The sequence below is a fragment of the Denticeps clupeoides genome, chromosome 12, assembly GCF_900700375.1.
Source record: "Denticeps clupeoides chromosome 12, fDenClu1.1, whole genome shotgun sequence".
Taxonomy (NCBI): domain Eukaryota; kingdom Metazoa; phylum Chordata; class Actinopteri; order Clupeiformes; family Denticipitidae; genus Denticeps; species Denticeps clupeoides.
In genome coordinates this window covers 13,229,248-13,247,624 of record NC_041718.1, presented here as the reverse complement: position 1 = coordinate 13,247,624, position 18,377 = coordinate 13,229,248, and the positions used below count along the sequence as shown (strand labels likewise).

The following is an 18,377-nucleotide window of genomic DNA, read 5'->3' as shown; positions in this document are numbered from 1 at the left end:
AATATCACTGACTAATGTGAACTCTTTTGGCAATCTGACACGCATTCATCCAACCTGATCAATATCCCCAGACGACACTGCTGTGAGCAAATTGGCCTCCATTTAAAGCTCTTTCAGCTACTTATTTAGTTTACAGCCTTCTTTTGAGAGGCTGACATCTGAAACAAATGGCACTATAACCTGTCTAGAACAGTAATTAGTTTTCAGGTGATGAAGTACTTTGCAAGAGTGAATAAAATTAGAGAAGGTCTGAAGAGCTCTAGAAAACTGGAATAGGGTGAGTTCTTTACAGCATTTACAGCATTTATCAGACGCCCTTATCCAGAGCGACTTACAATCAGTAGTTACAGGGACAGTCTCCCTGGAGCAACTTAGGGTTAAGTGTCTTGCTCAGGGACACAATGGTAGTTAGTGGGATTCGAACCCGGGTCTTCTGGTTCATAGGCGAGTGTGTTATCCACTAGGCACTAGGCTACTACCACTCGTTCTGGCACGATCCACCTCAGAAAGTGAGTAGGGCGATCGAGAAGAACAGGCGGAGGAAGAGGGGTCATCATCACTCACCATAATCTCCATGGGACTCCAGCGCGATGTGCCCCAGTACATGGCCATTCCCTGATTGATCACATGGGTCATTGCTCGTACCGTTTCTGCCAATCAAAATTGCCCACATCACATTACAGCTGACCAGAGGACAAAAATACATGAGTCACAGCCTCAAGCATCGCTGTTATGTAAAAGTATCACTGAAACAGGCCAAATTTTATATAGTGCAATTTTCTGCACACTTGCACACGGAAAATCCTAAGATTAAACACTAATTACACATGTTCTATTTCTATTATAATTGATTATATTATTCATTCAATTAACTGAAGGATATGGACAAAGCTTACTAGATATTTGAAAATGCAGCAAATTGTTGAAAACAAGGCATATGTCGACATATATATCATATGTGGTCATCCCTGTTCATCTTCCCTCATGTATATGTATTTGTTTTTTTCCCACACAGATATAGATTGTGTGGATATAGTTTGATTATTTTAACATTACACAGTCTTTGGGGCATTCAGGGTTATATTTATCCTGTAACATGACTTGTATGTGACACATCTCTTGAATCTTGATACTCAATTCTATTTGCCAAATACACAAACAATCATTTAAAATTTTAAAAACCCTTCCTTATAAAGAACAAAATCCTGAGGGTGCAAGCCAAAGGGTGACAGTAGCAATGACAAACAGCAAGCAATGACAGCAGAAATGCTTGAGAGGGACCGAGTCTCATCAAGGGAAACCCTTCCTCCTGGACACTACAAGCTGATGCTGAACAGCTTCATGAATATTCATATGAATATTCATTTCAGGTTATGTAACATTACTGCTAGTTTACTGACACATTGCCCAGCAATTTCATGCACCACCAACAGAACAAAACCCTGCTGGACCTCCTCTGACAGGTCAGTCACGAGTTCGCATCTGAATTTAGCATGTTAAACTAGTCCCAATTACTGTCATTTCTGCTTCCTAGTAGTCTTGGAAGGACACCCCAAAATAACACAAGGACCTGCATCCTCCTTGGGTCAATGTGGGTGTCCAAAGGGAAGAAGATGGAAGAAGAACAACTCTGGGCTAATGGAAAAGCAATGGATTGATATGATCTATTTATATATTAAACTTATTGAATTTAAATGCTTTTTTTTTGTGACTCTAAGGTCAATTTAGAGAGCCACAGAATTTAGGGCTGAGTGGAGCAGCCTTAATCTAGCACAGCATTTATAGAGAATTTATGTCACATGCACAATGCCAATGGTGGCAATACATCCATAACTGGTGTGCATATGTAAAGAGGCCATTTTGACATGGCATTGATGTGCTAATGATTAATACATGTCTCTTAATTATATATGAGAATGGCACAACAAACATAGCCTAATTTTGTTATTAACTGGGAATTCGTCTGCAATTGTGCTTGTGCAATTTATGGTAACATGAGCAGTGACCCTTAAGTAACACTGAACAGCGGAGCTTTTTCAATGCGAGAGAAAAGGAGCGAAAGAAGAGAGGAAGAGAGAGGAGGATGGAGCTGGACTGTGAACTAATCAGACACAAATGGCAGAGCAGCGCTCCCTTCTCTGTGTGTCATCCCGAGGCTATGAAGACAGAGAAACGGCAGATGGCCACAGAAGTGCAGGCCGGAACTTCCATGCGAACTGTGAACTTTTAAAGGGCAGCTGGAGGAAATGTAAAAAATAATCCGAAGACTCCTGCTTCGCCTCGTCAGCCTCTTCATAAGAGAAAGGCAAAGATGTGAGTTCCTGCCTTCGGACTCCAACTGCACCAAAGTTCACAGGGAAGTTTCAGCTGCGACCAAACGCTGGGCTTCAATAAGTAATACATACATAGTTATAAAATAAACAGGTTTTAAGTAAAGTGCCACATTTAATGGCACTTTAGTATCAGTCCACTCATTTCTGTTGGAATCCAGCTGGTGCAATAAACCCAATGAAGCAGTTTTTGCCCTTCTCCACTGTAACCGTGATGACTTTTTACATTGTGATGGTGATCACAAACAACAGCAGAATCCCAAAATCATAAAAATGCTTCAGCAACCAGAAATCCTGGTATGTAAAGAGGAGATGCGGGTTCATACCTTCCATCGGTGTGTTAGGGTCTGGTCTGTTAGCAAACACCACGTCGACGTATTCTAACTGCAGTCTTTCCAGTGATGCCTTCAACCCTAAAAAGTGAAGAAACAAATATCAACGCAACCCTCTGGCACTCCGTTCCATCCAGATAATTAAAATAGGAGCCAATCTGCAATAATTACAATATCGCCATCATTTCCCCTATGTGATGGTATAATACTGAATATTATTAATATTTCATCCATCTGAATGCTAAGCAGCGACTTTGAAACTGCTTAAATTGTGCAGTGGGGTAATTACATTCCCCTAAGCTTGTATTATCACAAGCTCAATTAACTTAAAGAAAATCATTATATTTAAAGATATTTTTCAATCAAGCTAAAGGACATGCATATCCTGGTGTGTGTGTCTGCAGTGTAACTACACCCTGCTCGATGGGCGACAATTTCATTTTCGATGGTCCTGCACCTGCTGCCAGTAGCTCAACACACACTCTGGAAAAGGGTCTGTGCAGCCAGCCGGGGCTCTTACCTTCTATTATGTGTTTTCTGGACAGCCCTCTTTCCGTTTCTGCCCTGGGAGACACAGGGGTAATTCCATCCGAGTTAGATAGGAACTAATGTGGAAAAAGCTGGGATTTGATTACACATGCATCCTATGCACACATCAGGAATGATCCTATGGAAAAAGCGGAACGCCCTATTAAATGATAAAGATGACACCTTTATAGCTGTATTAGCAGTGTATGATGTGAGAAATACAACATCAATAAATTAACTTGATATTCTCAAATGAAATTAATTAATTACATCTATATATCTTGTCATTAATATTTGAATAAATGTCCTAGCTCTGGCTCCCAAGTTTTTTTAATTCATAAATGAAGGCATCAACAATTTAATATGATAATGGCTGATTAAAGAGCGTGCCAAGAACAGTTTTACAGTATTTTCATTACAGTTAAGCTTTGTAAGAGTTAACAGTAATGTTTTAATTCATAGTAATAATTACAGGAAACATAAAAGCAGCTTGTTAAAAGACCTGGCAACACACCAGCAAAAGCAAGTGCATTTATGTATAATTCATGTGAGACGTGGTTATCAAGTATTTCATCATGGCTCTGCAGGCTTCAACCAATCCGGTGTCTGAACCGGAACTAAATGATATTATGAATGCACATAAACATGAGGTATCACAAGTAGCCCAACACGCTACAACTGGATCTGTATTAAACTCTGAATGAACCGTTATCTGAGATGCTGTTTGCATTAATAAGAGATCATGATTAGACGTGGTACCGCAGGCGAATGCGGCCTTACCAACACTGTTCATACATAATGTATTCAGCACTGTACAGGCTGAGCGACAGCACATTCAAACGCACATAAATACACACAACACAGGACACACACACACAAAACACACATACGTACTTTCCACCCCAGAAGATTTTGGTAGTGATCACTAAACTGGATCGTCTGCAAAAGAAAAAAAATATTGTCACCAAGGCTGAAACGCGGTTGTTGTGAGGATTATAAACACGTATTTAAGGCACTCCACTCACACTCACACACACACACACACACACACACACACACACCCACATATGCGTGCAAACACACACACCTACACACACAAGTCAAAAGGAAAAAAAGGCCAGCGGGACTGAAATAGACTCTGGTTCTCTGGAGGTGAGGCCTTGCTGCCTTCATACTGATGAGCTCTGACTGGCACGATGAGTCAGACACACACTCAGACACACAAACACCCCATATCAAAAATCTCACACCAACACAAAATTGACAAGACAGCCATCCCAACACACCACAAACACACACTAATAATGCCATAAATCAGCACGCACACTCAAGACATAAAACCAAAACATCAACGCAAGCCATGCCAACACACAGACACAATGCAAACTCTTACACACACAACCTAACCAACACTCGCACAACAAACACACTCACACACATGCCCATGTTGGCCTCGCACTATTTCTCATTAAACACAATTACAATCCCACCCTTATACACTCACAAATACACACACACACACACACACACACACTCCTCAGAGCTCCAGAGTTGCAGCCCAGTTACAGTCATGTATGCGTTGTTGCATTATTGAGAGGCTGTGGGCAGGGACGGGGGCACCAGCGTGGCACGACTACCACTATTAATCTTTCATCGTGCCGCCTGTATGCTGCACCCTGCATTGTTCCCCTGCAACAGACCGCTATCGGGCGGGGCGGATCGGCGGAAATTAAGACAGAGATAGGGAAACCAGCATCTACCTCCAGCCTTTCTTCTTGATGATATTTCCAAGGACCACCTCCGCCCTGGAAGACAGACAAATAGATAGCCATTGGACCAAGCCCTCCACAAAAAATCATTAATCATCATGATCACCTGCAAAATGACAGAGAAGCTTCCAGCAGAAGTGTCCAGAAGAGCAAACATGAATCTAGCTGGTTATATGCCATAAAAAAAAATGTTTTCCAGCAATGTTTGTATTAATATTATTATATACATTTCAAAAGAATTAAGGACATGAGACCTTACTGGTGAATGAAGTAAAGGTCAGTTAAGTCAATAAACTGGGTTAACTGGGAAATTAATGTTGAGTGTATATAGAAAATGATTTTACTTTTTGGCTGCTTGTCATCACCCAAACAACAATGTAATCAACATCAACCCTGATTCAATGTCTTTTAATCGGTTCATAATGTTCACAGCATCAGAAACTTCTTAAAATACAATAATATATATTAGAATTCTTAATATTATTCAGAAAGAATCAAAATAAAACATGCTCAATCTGAAATACAACTGACAATAATGAAAAAGTGCTAATGATTTTTGGGTTGAACTTATTGGTATGAAGGCAATATGAAAATATTGATGTCCGTAAAAGCAAGTGCATTTGTGAACAACACACCGATCAATTCTGACATCCGGCCACGCAAACCATTTTTATGGCAGCCATTAGCGTGAGCTAAGGTGCTATTTAGGCCCAATGTATGTCTGGGCAGGCGTGTCGCGTCCCCTGACTGTCCATGGCAAGTAAACGAGCTGCTCGGCTGTAATACGACAGAGAGCACAGGGCCCACCCCCTCTGCTTCTGTGACATTTTGACTAGGGGACGCATATTATTCCACAGATAATGCCAGCTGTTTAACGCTGGGCCTGGAGGGGAGAGGGGAGCGTCAAAGAGCAAATTGTGCTCTTATATCTTAGCGAGTATCAAATGTCAGCACGATTTTTGCAATTTTTTTGGTTACAAAGAGGTAATTACTTGTGATTTATAATATGACGTGTGTGCATGTGTGCGTGTAAAAAGAGCAGTGAAACTGAGTACAGAGGTGATTATGCTCTCCTTCAGGTAAACATCAGCAGATCGCATCTCTCCCGTATGTAACACTGATCACCTGATCCCCCCCTCAGCGATGCAGTAAGGCAGACACAAGCCTGTCTGTGTTTTCAGGGCGGAGAGAGAGGCGCGTCTGGGCTGCACAGCTTGGGTTTGTGTTTACGCATGACAGAGACGGAAGATTGGAAGCTGCTGAACGTCTGCGTGTGTGTGTGTGCGTGTGTGTGTGTGTGTGTTTATGTTGGGGTTTGTGTTTGCACTTGTTTGTGTTGACCCCGTTGCCTTGGCCAGACAGGCGCAGGCATTTATGCAACTGCACTCTCCAAGCAAGGCCTTATCTCTCCAAACACACATCGACGGTGAAGCGAGGAGGACGGCCATGCGGGTAAAGGGGATGATAGCACCACGCTGGGCTCCTCAATCATTTCATCAGAGCAGTTAAGCTGCAGGCCGTCACCCTCTCGCACTCTCCGAGCGGAGACCGGTCAGGATTAACGTCCAAAGACATCTGCCGGTTCAACTACAGCAGCGCTGGCGAGCTTAAACGGTCCTCTCATCTTTACTAGATAACAAGCGAGGGATTTTAATATGAAATGGAGATGCTGAGTCAGCTGTCAGACAGATCTGGCAGAGCTGCATTACTGATATCGGCCTTGTCATAAAGTAGCAAACAGACCACAAACTGGGGCAGGCAGTCTGGTTACAGCGGTGTCCAAATCTGACCCCCAACTGAAAAACCTGTAGTAGTAAACAAGACCAAGCCAAAGCCGACATGCTTTTAGTTGTTTTAAACCCAGAACCAGATCTGAGCTTTGAGAGGAGTTGAGAGAACAGCTGCTGGTTTTATTAACATGTTACTGCAAAGCTGAACTTTTACCATCTGATTCTGACCAAATTGAACCTGAACCTGACAGGTGAAAACATTTTGGAGATTAGTATATATTTATAATGAAAATTAAATCGTATTACGTATGCAAAGTTAATCGCCCATAATGATAAAGGGCCAACATGTCACATTCTCATGGAGGATTTGGAGAAAGACTTGAACCTCAAATCTGGAACAATGTTAAGATAATCCATCAGGCTATTATTTTTAAATCCCCTCAGATTTGTCTTGACCTCAAAAAAAAAAAAAAAAAAACCCATAAAGCAATGGGCTCAGACATCTATTTATAGCCCTTTTCACATTACATTGTATGTATGTGTATCATTGTATACAGTTGTAATTTAAAATTATAAATGTAGTTTCATCATGCAAACCAACAGATGATAGAAGTCTTGAGAAATATACATCAGTACTAATTGTATTGAACTGGAGGACATCAAGGACATGCTAATATAGTAGAGTTCAGGCCTTGTGGTGTAAAGAGTTGTTTGTTAAATTATAAGCACAGTGGAATGTGCCAATTAGCCAACATTATAAATGGTGACTCATGTCAGCGTTGTCCCCGCGCAATCTCACCTGAAAATATCCAGAAAAAGCTGCAGTGGGTAATGTGCATGTACTCACCGAGCAGGAATGCTATATTTGGTGCGGCATGCGGCACAATGACTAGCAATTCATACGAACGTTGGTACACTCACTTTCCTGCGGCGTAGACCTCTGCCGTGTCAAACAGATTGATCCCATTCTCATAGGCCAGACTCATCAGCTGCTCCGCCATCTGTGAGGAGGGGAGAGGGTGAGAGGGGGTCGAAGCTTCCCTCTCCAGGTTTTGTTGTAATTACGTAATGTGTTGCACTACCCTCTACTCAATGTGACGGTACACACTACACCTCCCCGAGACACTGCAGTAAATCACTACCCGTCGTTAAACCATGTATGGATCTGTCCTCCACAAGCTCCTATAATTTCAAAAGCTGTGGCGGAAACTGGCCAATAAATGGTCCATTTACTGTCCACTAACTACCAAACTAACTACGATCAATGCACAGATTTTCGTGTTGATGTATCTATGGATTTAGATGTGTCAGTTTGATTGAACATCGAACAGTCTGCTTTGTTGATCCTGAGGAGCCGTGATTCAGCCGGTGAGCAAGAAATAATGGGAGAATCAGACGCTATGCCTGGCATTCATGCACATGCCTGGAACTGTCATTTGCACACCACAAGCTAAATATGATGTGCTGCACCATGGTTCTATGCTCGTCCTCTAACCAAAATAAGATCATCTCACCTCATCTGTGATCTGGCCTCCGAACGTCACCCATGTTCCTGTGGGAAAGCACAACCAACAGCATGAGCACCTGCGCACCATGTTGGTTATGAGCAGGTTGCAAAGGGAAAAAAACGTTAACTCAACACAATTAATTGGCAAAGTTATTGGTGAAATGATAACTCACCCAGTCCCAGGCAGGAGACCCTCAGTCCAGACTTCCCAAGATTCCTGAAAAAAAAAAAAAATCACTTGAGTTACTGTGAAATACTCTGTCTTTCATACTCCACATGAAAGACGCGATTAGAAATAAAAACGGCAGACTCTGCCCGGTTTTGCTTCCTGTGCTTAAGCGAGACTATGGGAGGGCCTGGCAGATCCAGGCCAGGGGGCGACTGGGACAGACTCCCCACTAACCGCTGTGTCTGTGGGGTAAAGTGGTCATGAATATATGCCGCATTCCCCTCATGCATTGCTGAAGAGGGAAAGTGAAAGGGCTGGTAAAATAGAAAACCACTGGATGCAGTGGGTCTTGTCTCACCTCAACATAACACACCATGGGCACTAGGATCCAAGTATACACACAGGGTCAGACCCTACTTCGTCCACGTTGTAGAACGTACAATTTTGTACATTTATTGACTTTTTATCAAAATAATAAGGTGACAGAGGCATGCTCTGTGTGATGTTACATACAACATTAAGAATTATACGGTATATTAACATATTTTGTTGTAAAACCTGATGTAAAAACCTTAGTGAATTTAAGTAGATACAAGGCTTTGACCTTTTCTTGTCCATCTTCCATCAGCGTTAAATTTCACTCCAGTATCAATACCCATCCTCCAACCCGAGGATCACCCCGATGTAACTGAAAAGACACTTTAGTGCACAGATTCGTCGTTTTTTTTCTGCAATATCACGCAACCCAGAACAACATCATTGTGACATAATGAGTTTGTTTTGACAATATGAAATGTGCTTTAATGTGCAGCAAGTGGGCACACCAAGAACCTCATACTCTTAGAATTTTGGTATATTCATAGAATTTTAGAGTTATGGAATTATTATTATTATTTTTTTCTTTGCAAAAATAAAGAAATGAATTAATAAATAATTGCAGATGCCCCTGCTGCCGCCCCCACCACGTTGCCGCCCTGAGCAACCGCCCACTTTGCATCATTGTATGATCGCTGTATGATTGTTGAAGGAATGTCCTTCAGGTCCCATTCAGTGACCAGTATTTTGCTAGCTGGGTGACAAGCCTGCGTGGAATAGACAGACTGAGCATTTGGAACCGCTAGGTTGACATGCTAACAAACTGCCTGCGGTATTATGTTAGTCTGAGGCTCAGGCAATTCGAACTGTATTTAACTTTTACAGCGTGCTACATAAAAGCGGTATCATCTGGACAAATAATCAAGTACGAAAGCAAATGATTCAGATGAAAGTTCTCCTGGTTTTTACCCCTTTTGTTGCCACAAAGAGTTTCACGGCTACAAAGAGAAAAGCGAGCGTGAACAAAGCATTTTATTACAGCGCAACTCCAGTCAGCAGGAAATGTGCTCCTGCACAATCGATGCCATCTTCACAGCGCAGCGCTTATCTATAAGACGAACAGCCAAGACACCAATACTATAAAAAGAAGCAGAATGCGGCCGTTTGTAAGTGGATCCCAGGATACATGGAGCACACAGATAAAGATGTGTATGTGGGGGGGATTAGCAATGATATAACGCACAGTCTGTGTGTGTAGGAGTGACTCTGCAGGCGTGTGTATGCACAAGGCTGTGTGTAATATGTGTGTATGTGTGTGTGTGTGTGTGTGGGAGTGTGTGAAGGATTAAGAATGTGTGGGAGTCCTGCTAAGGCCTGCTAGCATTGACAAACGGCTGCGGGTTTCAAGGACGCTAAATAAAAATGTCCATTCATGTAATGTGACTGGCAGGCGAAGAGATATTCTCACTTCTCTCTGACGAAACAACTTCGGACGAAGCCCTGAATTATGGGAAGACTTGAGCTGCAGACCGCATGTTGGGCTCTTTGGCTCTTTACGCAATTACCAGGACCCCCTCTATCTGCACCATATGTCATTCTAGAGCCGGGGGGGCACGGAGACAGGACCATGTGTCAAGATCCCACAATCGCCGGTGGACGTGGGGGGCCGATGAAGTTAATAACGTTCTGTCAATTTTCGTCCCAGTCACACAGGCACTGGCAGGGATGGCAGATAAGGGGTCAATTTTTTACGTTTCTCACAACACAACTTTACTGGTGCAACGCCAGTGTCCAGTTAATTCTAGTACCGATAGGAAAAAAAATCGAAACACTACGATTCTATATTAATGCACCAAGAGGTGTTTTTCAAATGCAGCTTTTGCTGATATGTTGCTAAGCTACCATGATCTCTTTTATCTGGCCTTGAGAAAGACTGGCTTGTATTGATTATTGTTATCAATAAATCCTTTTATTCCATTTATTTGCACATTCGTTGTATATAAAACCGTATAAAGCTGTTTTATAAAAACAACATGCCACTTGGGACAAAAAAAAAAAACACGGTTTATGTGTTATACATCTACTACAAACACCGCAGTAATTAATTCATGGTGAACATCTGTTTTATCATATAGCTGTCAACAGCTGCATATTTATAACCGAGCAGTGAAACTGCAGAATGTACCGTGTAAGCAGTAACGTTGAGGCCGCTTGGATTTTGCACACTGCATCTTCATTTAATACCAATAAACGAATATGATATGAAATATATTCCCCACTTTCGCTTCTGCAACAATCTGAAGCACTGCAGGTGGAGTAGATGGAGGTCTGTTCTTCATGGTTCGGTTTCTTTTCGCTGTGTTTAATGTGATTAGTCCAGATTAGTTGTGCACGGCACAGAGCTGCGGCGAGGTCGTAAACAAGAAGTGCAGCCGAAACGGGGTTACTCCAGCAATGCCCAGCCCATCTCAAGTGGGTCATGGCTTAGGTGGGTTGAGCGCAGGCGGAAATTCGTCCCACTTGCTCCTGCAGCACGGGTGGTCTTTTTGTCGCCGTCATGTCTCGCTGAATATTTCACAGGCCAGCAGGTGAATACTGCATGAATGACAAGGCGTCCCCCTACAGCGCTGGGCAGCAACGATGCAGAGTGGATTTGGTTCACTTTAGCCCGTGATGCAGTGCAAAGACAATCACAATCAGACATCAGACTGGTCTTCTGGGGTCTTGGGGAGCTGGAAGAATAGAATACCGGTGTAACCTTCACCATCATCTTAAGTATTTAAAAATTGAAACGGTCTACAGTCAGCTTCTGCTACGGTCTTAGCAGGTTAATCCTGTACGTGAGAAATAATCAATGGGCTGACGGATCGGGGTAGGCAGGAAGTATAGATCGTGTTTCCGGTGCTTCTCATTCCCTCCGGGTGTGCAGCACGATACCAGCAGCACAGGAAAGGAACTTTATCTGCTGCCAATGGTCCCGGACCCGGTCCAACATGGGCAATGTCTGCCTGCTGCTAACTGGTGAGCTTTCAGAAATATAAAAGACAGGAATGTACCACTTGGCAGTGCAATAAAATTGGGTTCTGCAACGTGTAAAAATATTGATTCACTGGAAATTTATTTTGTTTTGCATGCTTATTTTCTTATAGCTCCATATGTATGTGTTTATGTGTCTTTCCTGAGAAATGCCTTATGTCTAAATGAGAAATGTCTTATCAGTTATAAACAATGAAGACACAGCACTATGAAATAACATGAAATGAGGGTATGTATTAAAAACAAAAAATAGCAAACAAAAAGTTGAGTGTCTCTAAAGCAGGAAGCTTTTGCTGTGATGGCAGAATTTCACGCTTTCCTAAAATCCTGAAGGTTTATGCTGAACACTTTCTTAACATTCACTCATGTTAATGAGCATCTCATGAAGTGGCTTTCGATGATGATAATAATAAAAAAAATAAAAAACAGCCATGAAGGAAAAACATAATATGCATTTCTTGCATTGGATTCTTCAAAATGGAGATCATTTTGGTCTTGTCTCCATATCCACCACAGAGTAGGGGTGTCCAAACTTTTGACCGGTATTGCATGTACATACAAATGGTAAATAGAACATGTGCTCACGTACATAAACACATGGTTCATGTTACTCCACCATTGCTATGTGTCTGCTCCAAAATGTGTTTATGTAATATCTATTCAGCCACCTACACCCTCTCTAAATGCAGCCGGCTCCACCTGAGAGAGGCTTTACGCCGTGCTCTGGGATGAGTTTCACACTTCAAAACCCACACCGTTCTTCCCCCACTCCATGCCCCCACACATGCTCCCACTCTGCGCTTCCCTTAAATTCCTCATCGGCTTCTCTGGAGTCCAGCATCTTCTAAAACAGACCAGGGAGTTTAAGGAACTGCGATGGGAAGCACTGGGATCTTCTAAATGCCAGTCTAAACGACAGTCCTCTGCAAATTCGAGGGGGTGTCAGGTTCTGCGGGGCAGGCGGTACCCCCATCCTCGCGGAAACGGACACCCATCAGCTGACCGATGCAAGATGCCCAGGAAGCTCTCTGTGCCTCCGCTAACAGCCGCTGTCTGGAGCAGGTGGAAGAAAGCAGGGTGTCCCATTTCAGAGCGCAGCGATCCCCTCAGAGTGAGTTTATTCCAACACGGTTAATAAACAGCCGTGGTGACGGCGTCAGCAATTCTGTTTCAGCTTCCCCCACAAACTAAGTTCTGTGACCAGCCTGTGGATACTTAACCTGAAGTGAGGGAATAGACTTTTTTTTTTTTTTACTAAAGTACACTGCACTTAAACAAAACTCACCAACATTGTTAAAGAAAAATATTTGTAGACTGAAAAGCAAATCTGTCAAAGTGTCAGTCAGGAGAACGAAACGAGCAGGGCTCTGCTGCCAAGGCAAACGAGTTAGGGAGGTAATGAAAGCTAAATATCTATTCCCGGCAGAACTGGATTGGATGGATTAATAAATCTATTTGCAGACGCCTGCGAGAGGAGATCTGAATGCTGCTACACCACAAACACACGGGGGTTTAATTAAACCCTATCAGACAGCTACAGAGCAGGCAGCCTTCTCCGGTTTCCTCTGTAACTAAACAAGCGCTCAGTGGAGAATCACGCACACACACACACACACACACACACACACACACACACAGAATGCATTTTATTTCACTAAGCATTTATCCTGTAATATGCTTTCATCCTTGGTGTAACATAGTACTACAGAATTATTTGCATGTTAGCTAAATCAAAATTGCAAAAGCATGCACCACATAAGATACTGGGTCCAATTCAAGCACTATAACAGATGTAGCATGTCTTGCTAGTTCTTTGTATCTGTAATAATAATTTAAGTTTTAAACAGGAGGAGCAAATGCTGGTGACTGACAGCTCTCACTATTTAAATCTGCTCCTGTCCATACTTCACACACTCAAGATCCCTGTTTGTTTTAGCTCAAAATAATACAAACATGTACCAAAAAACTTGCCCAAAGTATCTGAAAATTGTTCAACTGCCATAACTACCCAGTTATTGGGTTCCTTAATACATATTCTCTATATCCCGAAATATCACTGCCCAATCTGGCAACACACCTCCTCCTCTGTTTACCGGCAACCTAATGAATCTGACATTCGCGAACACAGCCAATTCGCTGTCTTATACAGCACATCCAAAGTATGTGAAGAGGTTTGTATGGTCCCATATAGAACAGTTCAGCAGTTCTAAATTTTGCCAGTGTTTTACGCTGCTCAGCTTTCAGTACGAGGACTGCAGACACAGCGATGAGCCCCATGAGCGCTGTACCTAAACTACCCACTCTCTCTGACACACTCCTCTCACTTACACACTCTAACGGCCTTTTCACACACACTGATCTGTTGTGAAAATGCCCTTTAGCATGAGCGATGACTGCAGACTGCTGGAAACTGTACAGTATGTACAGAAAATAGAGCACATGGTCATGCAAAAAGAACATTATCGTTTTTATCACAATTAAAAAGAACACAACTATTCACCATCTGTTCATGAAAAATGGAACTTGGGCCTGAATCACGTTCATTTGCATAATAACAATTTAGGCAAGTTTTCATAAATGACATTCACTGCTAGATGAGTTATGACTCAGTATGAATTTTACAAGAGCTTAAAACGGTTGCCCCGCAGAAACTATCTTCTACCAGCCTGGTCCTAAATCCTAATCCTAAACTGTTACCTGCAGCTCCCTCTCTGCCTGCTCTGTTAAGAGTCGTGAGCAATTATGTGCCATGCAAATCTCTGAATTGCGCACACGCACATGCGCGTGCACACACACACACAAAAGACAGAGCTTCTTTCACAAGAGTTGAGCTCGAGGACACAGAAACTCACACAGAGAGGGAAAAAAAAAAATCAATTTCTTTTTTTTAATGGACGCTCCCAGCCTCTATATGGGATCCGCACGACTGCTTCCAGATTACTTTTAGAACCTCCGAAACATGAAAGAGCCGAGCTCTAATCTACAACACGTTCCAGTGTGTGCAGCGGAGCACACACCCATTTACCCCAGATGTAATTGCTACTAAAATCCTTACAGTAGAGCAGGTAAATCCAACCCTGTGGCGCAAAGGATGAGAAGAAGGACTGGAGGTCTTATGGGATTGACCCCCCCCCCCCCCCCCCCCCCCCCCCCCCCATCTTCCCACTACTTCACCCCAAACTCTGCCTGCCGATAGCGAGGAGGTACTTTACATAATCATTAAGCTTTCTGCCAGAATCATTAATGCAGGCTGGGTTTAGCCTAATCTAATCACTGCAGGCGGGAGGCGGCGGCAGGTAGGGCGCCGGATAATAACCCGTCGCCATGGAGTATTTCTCCGAACCGCGCACACGCACCTGGGGAAACGAGGGGGGGAGAACAGAGGAAAAGAGAGAGACGGAGGGGAGGGGGCGAGGGAGGCAGGTACCTTATCTGTCACCCGAGGGCCGACTGCTGCCACTCCACTGACGCCTTCGGTTCACCGCAGCGCAGGGAGAGTCAGAGGGACGGGAGCAAATTATGTTCCAACAATGTGCCATAAGCCCAGAGAACGTCAAGGCTTCGGCTGCAGTGTGCAGGGCTGTCAAAGAGTCCTGCTGGCGTCAGCACAACCGACCCCCAACCTTAGCATCTCCACACACACACACACACACACCTCAAAGGCTACAAGTGTCAGGCTGCTAGAGTGTTATGGGCTCTAAGGTACTGATCCCAGTCCAGGCTGATGAGGAGCAGTTGGGAGTGTGGAAGTTGGAGCTCAGTGGCCCAGTTCTCCTCTCTCTGCAGCAACTGTTTGTTTCAATGGGTCAAGTGAAGGAGATCTACACTGACACAACAGTGCAAAGAACCCCATACATCCCTGAGGAGGAAGCACACACACACATACACACACACACACACACACACACACACACACCACACACACACACACTGCCTAAAGGCTTTTGAGTCCTCCCCATCCTCTCCGTCATTAGCCCAGATCATTTCTGAACGGAGCTCTTGGGTGTCAGAGCTGCTAAGCAGCCAGTGGTTGAAGATCAGATGCCGGCGCTGTGCTTGATAAGAGGGTCTCCTCGTGGCGCCAGAGGGATGGAGGGTTTTAGAGTGGGGGGTCCTCTGGGATGCAGAGCAATCAACAGCACAATTCCGAAAGACCCAGACACGGAGCCTGTTGTCGCAGATGCTACACATAGGCGTGTAAACTAAAAGGACAGTGTTGTAAGTCGCTCTGGATAAGGGCGTCTGCCAAATGCCTTAAATGTAAATGACAGTGTGGATCCATAAAAAAAAAAATTATAATTAAAAAAAGAAGAAAAAAAAGAAGGTACGGTTATGGTGTGATTACAAAGTCCGCAGAGAGAAGTTTATATACAGAATACTACTGAAGCAGTAAACCACAGACAGCTGCTAATGCAGCGATGCATTTACTGAGCCAATTAAAAACCTGTGGACGCTATATAATACTCATTACATCACACCAGGCATTATGGTTGCTGAAATATAAACCTCCAGATCCCAAAACCACAGGCTGAGCATTCACAAGAGAGACGCTGGCAACTGCCCACCCCGCCATTCCCAGAACCGGCGAGGGCATTCTGAGTGACGGCTGATGGGAGGGATTGCTGATGGGTTATTAATATGGATTGCCACTGGACAATTAGGTTACACCTCTACGGCCGCGTTATCCACCCGGCGAGACAGAGCGCTCAGCGGCGGCAGCCTTTTAAAATAATTAGAGCCCTTTAGTGAAAGGCTGGATAAGGCGGCGCTCCCGAGCTACTTCACGTCTGATGCGCCAACCCCTAAGAGTCGCGTTTCAGCTTTAAAAATAATCCAACTGTGGCGCTACTGCATACAATTAACACCTCCCTCGTAATGAACTTCTCTCCGTTCTATCTAAGGCTAATTTGAGCATCAAGTATAGTAGCGTAACTATAGAAACGAAAGGAGAGTTCCTATCTTCTCATTTTAACGCCAAGTATTGATCATGATTTTGACTTTTCATGTGCAGACGCAACGGCATCATCAATTTCTTCAACTTCTCTTGAGAACGGTCATAATTTTGTTGTAAGAGTCAACATTGAACCAGTTTTCATTTAATGGGATTACAATTAATTTAAAGAAATTAAATTGTGCAATAATTAAAATGACAATGTTCAATATTCAGTCAAATTTAGAAGTGGATTGACAATTTTTTTTTTCATTTAACTCCCACTGAACATTCTGACGTTCTGATTTATTTTGAGATGATATATATATATATATATATAGTAGTAGTAGTAGTAGTAAACAATGACTATCATAGTTTACAAAACCAACAAAATCCAGTTTGGGTCCAGTACAAAGCTAAGCATGGACCATACATGGACCATACTGATGAAGATCCGGATTAGGGTTCCCCTACCCGTACTTCATGCCGGTTCTCGCGCTCTGATCGCTGGACGAGGGCGCGCTCTGCACGGAGAGCTGGCCCAGGCTGCGGGCGACCATGGCGACAGCGCGGAACTTGCTGCGCGTGCTGGTGTTGGGGCTGTTGGCATTCTGCCGGTTGAGCCGATCGTCTGTACTGCGGTTCATGGACCGGTGGTCCGAGCACACGAATGACACCTGCATCCTGGCCTGCCGGTTCTACAACTCTGCGGCTCCGGCGAAGGTCCCTCTCACGCTGGGGGTCCGAGGATGCGATGGTGCAGGGTGAGGGAGAAACGCGGCTCCAGTGGCAATCTGGAGGCACCGAGGAGGGGGCGGAGTCCCCCGCTGATGTCCAGATCCAATTAACGGAGGGGACTGAGGTGTGGAGCCCGGATCAGAAGGTTCCTGCAGTCCTTCTCAGCGCCCTGCGCAACACACAGGGCTCGCTCCGTCTCCCCCAGATAGAGGGGTCCGCAAAGAGTGGAGTCACACAGGGGACTGCCTGGGGTCCCAGAAGCAAACACACTTCACCGCCTCATACTCACGCACAGGCACGCGTGAGTGCAGCCTCCTCGGAAAAGTGAGCGTCTTTCAAATTTCCTCCCTTCGTCCTTCCAGCCTTTTATTAAAAGCTGTCGCCAACCGTATCGAGTCCATCGCAATCTCAGCAGGTAATCTCCTGGTAATCTGGGCTCCAGGCAATAAGACCGGAACGACGCCTGGAGAGCGCCAGCGGAGAAGTAAAAAGAGGACGAGGAGACGCACTCAGATCCGCTTCGTTCATCTCTCGCCTCGCGGACGAACGCGGGGGAATGGGAAAAGACCCCGGTTCTCTCCGTCTGGGAACCTCTCCCCCTTTTATTTTTTGCCCGGGATTACATTTCCAGTGCGCCTGCTTAGGCGCAAGGAAGCGGCAGAGTGAGCGAGAGAGAGAAAGAGGGAAAGAGGGAGGGAGAGAGCGGGAGGGCGAGTGGGAGTGATAAAGAGAGTCCAGAGATTGCGCTTGAGTGAGTATCTAACAGAGAGTAAGAGAGAGAGAGAGAGAGAGCAAGAGAGAGAGAGAGATAGACCAGGGACGTTCTTTTGACGCTTTTCTCTCCTGTTTAAAAGGACTGTGACCTGAGGAGCTTGTAGGTTTTAGACAGGCTCTCACCACAGGCTACCGTCTCTGCTGGAACTCTCAGCATCCTTCAGACACCAGGGTCTCGCTCTCTCTCAAACACACACACACACACACACACACATGTGC

The 18,377-nt window shown here is 44.2% G+C and overlaps 1 protein-coding gene across 7 annotated transcripts in view; it reads right to left on the bottom strand.

Moving 5' to 3' along the window:
• The window catches only part of kcnab2a (potassium voltage-gated channel subfamily A regulatory beta subunit 2a), a 73,680-nt gene that overhangs the window by 7,700 nt on the left and 47,603 nt on the right, over positions 1-18,377 (bottom strand). For 6 of the 7 annotated variants that reach the window (XR_003751490.1, XM_028999531.1, XM_028999530.1 and 3 more), the window contains 8 exons: positions 8,370-8,413; positions 8,204-8,241; positions 7,611-7,690; positions 4,951-4,995; positions 4,085-4,129; positions 3,183-3,226; positions 2,657-2,743; positions 565-650 (listed from right to left, as the gene is read on the bottom strand). Coding sequence is in view for 6 of the 7 variants with exons in the window: in XM_028999531.1 (XP_028855364.1) it covers positions 565-650; positions 2,657-2,743; positions 3,183-3,226; positions 4,085-4,129; positions 4,951-4,995; positions 7,611-7,690; positions 8,204-8,241; positions 8,370-8,413 (469 nt within the window). In the remaining variant the exon portion in view is untranslated. Of the gene's footprint in view, positions 1-564; positions 651-2,656; positions 2,744-3,182; positions 3,227-4,084; positions 4,130-4,950; positions 4,996-7,610; positions 7,691-8,203; positions 8,242-8,369; positions 8,414-17,120; positions 18,125-18,377 lie in introns of those variants that run through there. The other variant, XM_028999529.1, reaches the window with a different exon arrangement.